The 9,907-nt window shown below is 37.7% G+C and overlaps 1 protein-coding gene across 2 annotated transcripts; it reads right to left on the bottom strand.

Annotated features, from left to right (window-relative positions):
* Window positions 1-419: 419 nt before the first annotated feature.
* Window positions 420-6,543, bottom strand: LOC133731873 (U11/U12 small nuclear ribonucleoprotein 65 kDa protein). 2 transcript variants are annotated; one of them, XM_062159309.1, is made up of 12 exons: window positions 6,038-6,543; window positions 5,866-5,937; window positions 5,547-5,771; window positions 5,087-5,168; window positions 4,814-4,990; window positions 4,246-4,410; window positions 3,993-4,163; window positions 3,221-3,308; window positions 2,921-2,979; window positions 2,363-2,428; window positions 1,150-1,263; window positions 420-903 (listed from the first exon to the last, which is right to left on the bottom strand). In XM_062159309.1, the coding sequence occupies exons 1-11, from the start codon at window positions 6,202-6,204 to the stop codon at window positions 1,180-1,182; spliced, it is 1,356 nt and encodes a 451-aa protein (XP_062015293.1). In that variant the 5' UTR covers window positions 6,205-6,543; the 3' UTR covers window positions 420-903; window positions 1,150-1,179. The 2 variants fall into 2 exon arrangements, with proteins under 2 accessions (XP_062015293.1, XP_062015294.1); XM_062159310.1 differs by having other exon boundaries at window positions 420-878.
* Window positions 6,544-9,907: the final 3,364 nt, after the last annotated feature.

Below are 9,907 nucleotides of genomic sequence, written 5' to 3'. Positions count from 1 at the left end.
AAAGCTAGTGAGGGTGCAAGACCATGAGCTTGTCTCTCAAACTCTCAAAGCATGCCTAATTGGCCCGCTTTAGCTATAGTTTTACTAATGATATAGCAGAACAGATATCACTTATTTTACATAATACTAATATTTGTTGATTAAACATTGGTTCACCTAAAGACAGGACAATATGAATTCTAATCTTCCTCTTGCATTAGACAACACAACTATGTATTGTGCACCAACAATTCATCACAAACAGAGAGAATGACAAAACCACCACAGGGAGGGCTTGGACATTGATATTTGACAGGACAGATAAAATTGGTAAGAAAAATTAAGTTGGAGAAAGTTGGTACAAGGGAAAACTTGGAGATCTCATGCTATCAAAACCATAAAGAAAAGAAAAAAAAAAAGAAAGAGGGTGCAGATTGTAAACGGGGAGTGCAGATTACAATCCCCATAATATATTTCCTTCCGTCCTTACAAGCTTCTCATATTTGTATCTTCTTTCAGTCTGTAAGTGATCTTAATATCCAATCAAAAATAAATTGGAAAAGAAACTACAGTAGGGACGGGTAATATTGGTACCCTGCATCAAAGACTCCACAAGTCCAAATAACTTGGGATGGAAGCATAAAACTAAGTTTTGCATAAACCTTCCTGTACAACCAGTTAACCAGCCAGCAAGCTTGCACCCAGACTTCGAAGACAGCATGGAATCAGTGAGAAACCATGCACGTTTTGGAACCTGTTAGCTGATGCAGGAATGCCTTGTTGGGACCATCTGGGCACCTATCCTCCAGCCAGCACCAGCTCTAAGTCCACATTTGCTCCATGGAATATCTTAGAAATTCCTTTCGCCCAGGGCATTCCATATTCTTGCTTGATGATTCGTGAAGAAAGTGACTTGGAGAGTTACTAAAAGACAGAGATAATTAAAACATGAACACACCACAGACAAATGTTCTGAGGGTGTTGATCCACCCACAGCCTTGTGGCTGATCAGAACCCGGTATAACTAATAAGGACTAACACAGTGGACTGAGCAACAAGTTAATAAAGATCTAGCCCATGTAACACCACATTGCACAAATGGTGCTAAAAAAAGTGAGAATAATTGGAACTCGCATATACACTGAAAGCACAAATGAAGTAAAATCTAACCTTTAGAAATTCTCCTGATAGTCGATCTACTTAAGTTGCTTTAACAGCTGCAGGATTACGGCCAAACTGGATGATCATTGGTTTGCCTTTGAACACATACCCATTCACTAGATTCTGCAACCAACATTTATGGTACTATAAGTTAGTACTTATCCCTGCTTCAATTCAACGGCAAGATAAGACGAGATCTGCTTAAATGCTAGGCAAAATTGTATACACTACATGCGACTAGAATCCCTCCAAAACCGTATGAGAACACCGTAAGTTAGCAGACAGGCAAGGCCGGCCCTAAGGGCTGCCACCTGAGGCAGCCGCCTCAGGCCACCGGCTCCCGGGGGCCTCCTGAGTTTCTGTACATATGTTAGACATAGTATATATATAAACAGTTTCCTCCTATTAACAGCAAATTGTGCGTTGCTCCAGCGGTGGTGTAGTCAGTTCGTGTCTTTCCCCACCAAGGTTCGAATCTCCCTTTTGTTTCACTTCTATTTTTGACCTTTTCAGGTTTCTTGTTGTTTGTTTTTTTTGTCCCCAATCACTTGAGCTATTTTTTCTTGGACCCGCTGGCCCAGCCATAAAAAAGAAATTATATTTAACTAGTTTTGTAATTTAGAAATTTATGTAGAGAAATAAATTCATATATTTTGGTTTTGCTATTAAAATTTAATTTACTCTTTCAAAAATACATGATTTTATATTGTTATTTGGCATATGTATATATAAATATATATATATATAGACACACACACACGGAGGCCACATTTTAATTCTTCGCCTCAGGCCGTTAGAATCTCAGGACCGGCCCTGCAGACAGGCCTCCAAAAACAATGATAAGCAACTGTTTGAGACTAAAGGATCAGGAAAGATGTTCCCATGGCAAAATCAAATTCTGATGCGACTGCCATGCATAAAGAAGCAGGGCCTAGCTCAGGCAGGGAAATCCACCCGATATTAAAGAACAATTATATTAGCTATAGATGTCGCTCTTTAATTTTAATGCTTTGTTAGGAGCTAAACTGTGCAACGGTTTTACATTTTGTTTTTACTCATAATGCACACAAGAGATGAACTGTCTACATTTTATTTATAAATAAATCAATAAAATTATAAAAAAAATATTAAAAAAATAAATAAATAAATAAAACAAATCAGTCGCTATAATTAAGAAGAGAGAGATTGAGGCAGAACAAAGTGAGATTGGCAAGATGCATACCAAAGCATATTGGCTTTGTTCAACTGAAGGAAATGTTACGAAAGCTTGGCCCCTCATTCGTCCTTCCTGACATCCAAAATATTACTTTCAGCTTTTCAAAGTAGGAAAAGATCTCATTTGTTTCAATACTATAAAATATATCATGCAACAGATAATTTTTAAAGAATGGCATCTTCAGGACAAAGTTGGCAAGGAATTCAAATCTAGATATGGTCTCTATCTTTAAATTCAGTAACATCCATTCTTCGCAAGTCAAGGTTAAAGGTTCATCGCAACCCCATAGCCCCCACTTCCCTCTTAAACTATGCCATAACTGTTCATAGTTCTCTTTTTCTACTTCTTTTGTCAGGCCAAACTCCAAAGGATTTCAATAATAGTTCAGGGAGATTTACTGCAAATTCATTTACAGCTCTGTTGCACCTTCTTTTACTAGGAGTACAAAAGATTACCAGCATCCTGCTACTGTAATTGAAGAGATTTTCCATTGTGGTGTGTATCTAAAGAACAACTTCAGACGCTAAATTTTGCAAAAGCATAAAAGTTATCGAGAGAGATTACCTGCATAAGCTTCACGCTCAGAGCAGATTTGGCTGCATCAATGCTTCCAAATAATGACCCTACAGCAGTATTATTATAGGGAGAAAGGGTAGTCAGTTCAAAAGTGCTTGGACCATGAAAACTGGAGAATCGTTTCTCCTTTTTGACACCAAAAGTAGAGGACATATGAAGAGAATGTACATCCAAGACACCACTTCTTCAATGGTCTACTCTCAGAATATCCCGAAACAAAATATTATTACAGAAGACTACTATTCCAAATTGTACAAAATATATAACTTATCAAGTTTGTGAGCTCACCAAATATGTAGTAGAAGTCATCACCAACAATGTCCTTTGCCAAGTTCTTTATATACAACACGGAGGCAGGAGTCCCGGCAGTATAGTTCTGCATATACCAAGTGAAATGGTGATACCAAATTATTTTAATTTGTTTTCTGAAGTCAGCTAAATCTTAATTTCGGAAAAATATTTTCATGGAAAATGTTCCTCCTCAAAGCTCATATATATTTTTGCTGGCTAAACATTTCTCAGAAAAACTGTACACCTATACAAGGTAGGTCAGTGGCCAGATACCAACCTTGTAGAATATATAACAGACAAAAAGCAATTGACTTCCAGAAAACAACTGAGATCTAAAATGGATTAAAGTATAAACAAAATAGAAAAACAAGATAGCTTGCAGACAAAGTCACTGCAGACATGAAAATCCTCGTGTCCACTGCCATGAACTCGTAACAGCTAATTATGCTTTCCACGTAACCAATTATCACACATTTTTGGTAATGAAGTCAAACTTATAAATTGATTTTTCTTTGCCTAAAAACAAAACCGAACTAGTTGTGTGCGCGCGCGCGTGTGTAGTATATCAGTCGTGACTTGCACAAGGCAATACATTATGACGATGGAATTGAATTTTCTCAAAGTAATCAAAATGCAATGAGTTCATAATAATTATATCAAAATGGGTCTGCTCTTGCCAGCTGGGAAAGCTAGGTTGTATATATTAGAAAAAGGTAACGTTTCGCCATGCTCATTTTACCAAAATATAACCAAAATTTGGAGTTGGTACCTTAAACATTGGAAGCGATAATATTTCTTCTGGAGGCAACTTTCCTCTTTCTAGTTCTTCTGGAGTTGCAAAAGGGTTAATAACTGAACTCTCAGTCTCCGGAAGCTCTTCTACTTTGGTAGTGCTATCATCTTTGTGCTCATTGTTAGCAACTTTCTGGGCAATTGTTATCTGTAACAATCCAAGAAAATTAAATAAAATCACTGGAAGGTAAGCCAATATTTACAATCATTAATCTTCAAAGGTATATGACCTGTAGCAGAGGATTCTTCTTCTTTATCATTGGCCTCTCTTTTGGGACTAGAATAGCTTGTTTCAATCCAACATCTTCATGTGCTACACCTTTATCAACTGCAGGACCAAGAATAGATTCCCGTTTGACACGCTTCTTTCCTCTTGAAGCTCCTCTAGAGGCCTCCTAATAACAACCAAAGTCAAGTCTCAAAGAATGATATGTAAAGCGAGTAGATAATCACACAATCAATTTAACTACTTTTGTTTGAATCAACAATATTAATGTGGATGTATGAACATATCAAATTGAAGAGTCATGAATCATTTCCCCACGTGTCATTGTTCAATGTCCACAAAAAATTTAAAATTTCCAACTTGTAGCTTTTGGTTTTTGTCCTTAAGAGAGTAGACAATTTTTTCTCTTTAGCTTTTATTGTAAAAACCACTCCGCCTCTAGTCTCTCCCTGACTTTCTCTCATATCTCTTTCACCTAATAAATTAAAGAAGAAGAAGAAAAACAAAAAACCAAAAGAAACAAGAACAACATCATCAAACTAGTAATTTTCAGTCTAGAGGAAAGAAGTTACCTCATCTGAAGACTCCATTTCAGACTCGTCACTTGATATATCTGCTGAGGGAGGCTTTGCAGCTAGAGGAGGGGGAGGTGGGGAAAATGGCACGGGAGCTGCAGGTGGTAGAGGTGGAGAGGGAAGAGCCATGCGAAATGGAGCTGGAATATTCATTTTGTTCATCAAGTGCAAAACCTAAAATGCAATGATTTTGTGTTAACAAGGTAGATATTCAAATTATGGGAGCTGAAGGATAATGTTACAGTAGCTATGCATGAGATTGGAGAGAACCTGAGTATAAAAGCGAGGAACAGCAATAAGAGCATTTACAACGTTGGTCAGAATATTTCCATCTGGTGGTGGGTAAGCATACCTGTAATAGAAGATTCACTATGTATAAGCAAAGCAGTTTGTCTGTCATAGACACAGTCATAAACTCAAATGAAAATCATATATCTAACTTTCACGACGTGAGATAATATGTTCAGGAAGAAAAAAGTTAGGCAATTGGTTATTGTCTGATATTAACAAGAAGGACGATCTTTAAACAAGTAGGGTTTCTCTGTTGCCTCAGTTAATTAGTTACAAATAGGTTGAAATAGCAAGACTCCTGTCTGGCAGCCATTAGCTAAATACGATCACAAATGGAACTACATGTAATATGAAATCAGAACATCCTTAAAAATAGCAGACAATCACAACAGGAAAACATAATTCATATATAGGACACCATCATAAGCTATATACATACTCAAGGTGAGGAGGAAAGCAGTAATCTACACCAAGCCTTGGGGCAATAGGCTCTGATCTTGAAACTTCAGTTTCCCGAGTCTCCCTTTTGACGGCAGGATTGTACCCCGAAGATGACGTGGAAGTGGGAGGCACAGAAACTGATTCCTTCTTGCCATCCTGCAATGGCTTATCACTATTGCTAGTAGCCCTCTCCACTTTTAACACCTTCCCAAGAAACCTCAGCCTGCCCAAACAAAATGCCACCAACCCAATTAGTACATTACACATTTTATTTGTATCGAGCACGAAAACTGAGAACGTGACATAGTTTGTTATACCCATTCAACTGACGCTGTGCTTGGTAAGCCAAGCCTTCGTTTTGGAAATCCACAAAAGCACAATTTCTCAACCTGTAGTTATACTCAAAGATTACAATTACAACAAGAGCGAAAACGATAAAAGAGAGAAACAAGAACAACTGAAAAAGAAGAGAAAGAGGGTAGTATGGACCTGCCGGTAGGAGAGCAAGAGCGGACAGAAGAAGCGCCATAGTGGGACAGTAAGCGGAACAGGGTCTCTTCAGGAATGGCTTCTGGAAGGTGACGAATCAATAGACTCGCCTTACTGCTACTTGGTGGTTCTTCAAAACCCAGATGATGCTGTTGCTGCTGCTGCATCGTCTCAAGTCTCGAAATTGAGATATGGGTTTGGTGGAACACGGAGATTGGAGCACTAACAAAGCTGAAATTTGTTGGTTCGGGCTAGTACATATTGGTGAAATTAATTTCGATGGGTGATTAAAAACCCAGTCGGAAATTAAGGAACTTTGTTTCTGGGAACCGTTTGAAACCGTGATTGAGAAACTGGGTTGAGTCCGAAAGGGAACCCAGCAATGGAGACCTTACAGCAATTTCAGTATGCAGCAACGTGATTACTTCATGCAAGCACCGTTAAAATTCGACGCTTGGTGGCGCGGGATGGTGGCTTAGAGGTGGGCAGATGTAAGACAGTTTTGATTGAGGAAATACCAATAGAAATTTAAATTTTCTTTGAAATTATTGGAATTTTTAATTTTTTTTTTTTTTTTGAAAATTTTTTTTATTGGAATTTTTAAATGTTGTTAAAAGTGATTTGTCGAATATTAATATTTGCCAATATTTCATTGAGAGTTTTCATTAAGACCTCTAAATTTGCTCATTTGACCTCTCATAGAGACTCCTTTGTGCTTTTAAATACAAAAATTTGCTCACTAAACCTTAATTTAAATTCCTCAAATAACCTTAGTTATATTATTCCACATACGAAAAAATAAAATAGGGTTTTTGTCCATTTACCCCATTTTTATAGATTTTTTTCTCACTTACCCCATTAAGTTTTTTTAATTACCTCTTACCCAAAACACTCTAAGGAGGTCTTCCCTAATACCCCATTAAGATTTTTTTTTTGTTTTTAAATTTTTTTTAATATCATTTTACCCTCACCCCTTTGTTACTTAGAGAGAGAGAAAGAGAAAATGGAAGAGAGAGAAACTATAGGAGACTTCGCCGGAGCCCGGTCACCGGCCGCCGGAATCCGACCAACTTTCGCTGATTCCGGTCACAGGCAGCCCACCGGAATTGCTGAAAATCTCACTGGAAATGTTTTTTTGCCCCCAATAGACATCTATTGCCTCCTAATAGACGTTTATTGCCCCCCAATAGACGACTATCAGCCATGTATTGCCCTCTAATAGAACTTTCGGTAGCCGGAATGGGAACTAATCTTCCTAAAATTAGACAAATAAAACTTTGATTAAAGAAAAAAACGAAGAGATTATATCAATTTGAAAACATCTATTGCCCCCCAATAGACATTCAAAACTTTTTTTCCTTTCCTTCTGTCCCGTTACTTGGAAAATGCCCCCTAAAAAAATCTGATTTGGTCACCCAGAAAATGCTATGGGCACCAAATCGGAGCAAACCCACCGTCATCTTGCCTCTGCTGCCTAACCAAACCCATTTTCGAATTCAAATCATATGGCTTCCTTTGCTGGGGTAGCTTGATAGCAGCGTCGGGTCGCCACTACTTGGAATTAGAGATGTAGTCGCGTGGTGGCGCTGGGGCCGGAAGAGGGAGGAGTGGGTCGGGTCGGGTCGGGTCGCCACTGCTTGGAATCAGAGTGCATGTCGCGTAACGGCGGAGCCTGGAATCGGAGATTTTCCTCATGTGGCTGCGAAGCTTTGGAGGTTTTCTTCGCGTGGCGGAGGTGCTTCGGAGGTCTTCTTCAAGGTCGACGGCGACGGCAGACCATAACTCTCCGAGCTCACATTCTGACAGACTGTGATTTCTGGATTTGATCGAGTTCTGATATCGGATTTTATCGAGTTCTGATATCTGATTTGATCGAGAACTCGCGGAAGTCTTCTACAAGGTCGACGGCGACGGCAGACCATAACTCTTCGAGCTCACATTCCGGCGGACTGTGATTTCTGGATTTGATCCGAGTTCTGATATCGGATTTGATCGAGAACTCGCCGGACAAAGGGAAGAGAGAGAGAGAGAGAGAGAGAGAGAGAGAGAGAGAGAGAGAGAGAGAGAGAGAATATTGTGCTGTGCTGGAGAGAGAGATATGAGAGAATAGCATAAAATGAAGTTGTTTAATTAGACTGAGGGTATATTTGTCATTGTACTCTGAATTGGGTTAGTGAAAATAAAAATCTGTTGTTGGAGTAAGTGAGAAAAGTTTGGCTCATTTTGGTGCTTTTGGGCAAGGACCCAATAAAATACTCATTATACCTCTAGTTCACTAACGATACCTCTAATCAAAATTTGAAACCATTTTGGTCCCATTATCTATTAGTTCATCTATTCACCTCTTAGTTCAATAAATCTGTTGATTTACCGCTTACCATTATTTTTAGTATTTTTATTAGAATCTTCTCCAATATTCATCTAGCACATGAAGTTATGTTCATACATCATGTTTTGGTACTTTTTAAACTCGAAAAACATATCAAAATAACACATTTGAGAAGAAAAGTGCAACTTGCATAGCACATAAGATTAGTTGGGTGAGAAATTTGATCTTACTAAGGCATAAATGGACAGAGAAAAATGTAGAATTAAACGTCCAACAAGAGCCGTGAACACTGCCCACCACCGATGGTTTGCGATACCGATACCAATTAAATTTGTCAATAACTGTCAAACCAACTCTTGCATCCTAATCAATTGCCAACATCAATACATTCAACAACGCAAACCATTTATAATGAAAACAACTTTCACATGCAAGAGGCCTCGCTGAAAACAATTCATAAAAGCACCAATAATACATGGAAGAAGAGCATAGATAAGTTAAAGGCATCCCCTACCAGGAATCTAAGCTTTTCTTTGTTGTCCTTGCCCTTAGTGCACCCATGTAATAACAACCACCGTCTTCACTAGTTCCTATTTAAACACCAAACCTTTTCAATTAAACAACACATTCAAGTTACTCACTAGACTAACAAATTTGCTCACACTAATCTTCGAAGAAAAGGTATTTCCTCTAATGTACTTTACTAACTAATAACCAAGTCATTAGGGGTTCAAGAAAAAATTTATGTTTTGAGAAGTGTGAAGAACATTTTTTAATGTAAATTGTTAGCTATTGAAAACAAGACATTGAAGGAATGAGGCTTAATTAAATTGTTGAAGATACCTAATAGAATGTCTTGAGAAAAATTATGGCACGTTTAGAATGAAAAATAATCATGAATCGGAAACAACTGAAATGGGCGAAGAAATAAATATATCGATATTAATTCCAGAGGATTTGATTCCTAAACTCATCTTCACCCTTCATAATCGCTTCCTGACAAAAAAGTGGGACCTATACCCATTATGATTGCTTCATGTGTTAGTAAACGTATGATTAATGTTTTTACCCGGAATCATTCTGATTCCTTTATGGTCCTGTCTGAATAGCAGGAAATCATAGGATGGAATGAGAATTAATTTCATTTTCCATATAGAGATGTCATTTGGTTGTAACTAGAGATTGGATAGGAAATAAAAAATGAGATTTGACTGGAAATTGACTCCCTCATAAAGCCTAAAGTAATTAGTAAGAGGTGGTATTCTAATTCCGTTTCCCGCCATCAAAGGCAAAATTATATAAATTTATCCCTCTAAAATATTTATATTCTCTCGCCAACATTCCTTATAAGTTGATGTCATATTTGTACTTTAATTAGTAAAATGTATTATTGAAAATTATAATTTTATATTTCATTCTTATGACTTAATTAGGCTTAGTTTGGTATTGCTGTAAGAATACCCAACTGTGAAAAAACTCAACTGTCAAAATAATCAGCTGTCAAAATAAACTCAATTAAGTGCTTAGTGTTCAAGTAAATC

The sequence above is a fragment of the Rosa rugosa genome, chromosome 2, assembly GCF_958449725.1.
Source record: "Rosa rugosa chromosome 2, drRosRugo1.1, whole genome shotgun sequence".
In the NCBI taxonomy this organism is placed as follows: Eukaryota; Viridiplantae; Streptophyta; class Magnoliopsida; order Rosales; family Rosaceae; genus Rosa; species Rosa rugosa.
Note: the sequence above shows the minus strand (reverse complement) of the source record. Positions and strands in the feature narration are given on the sequence as shown.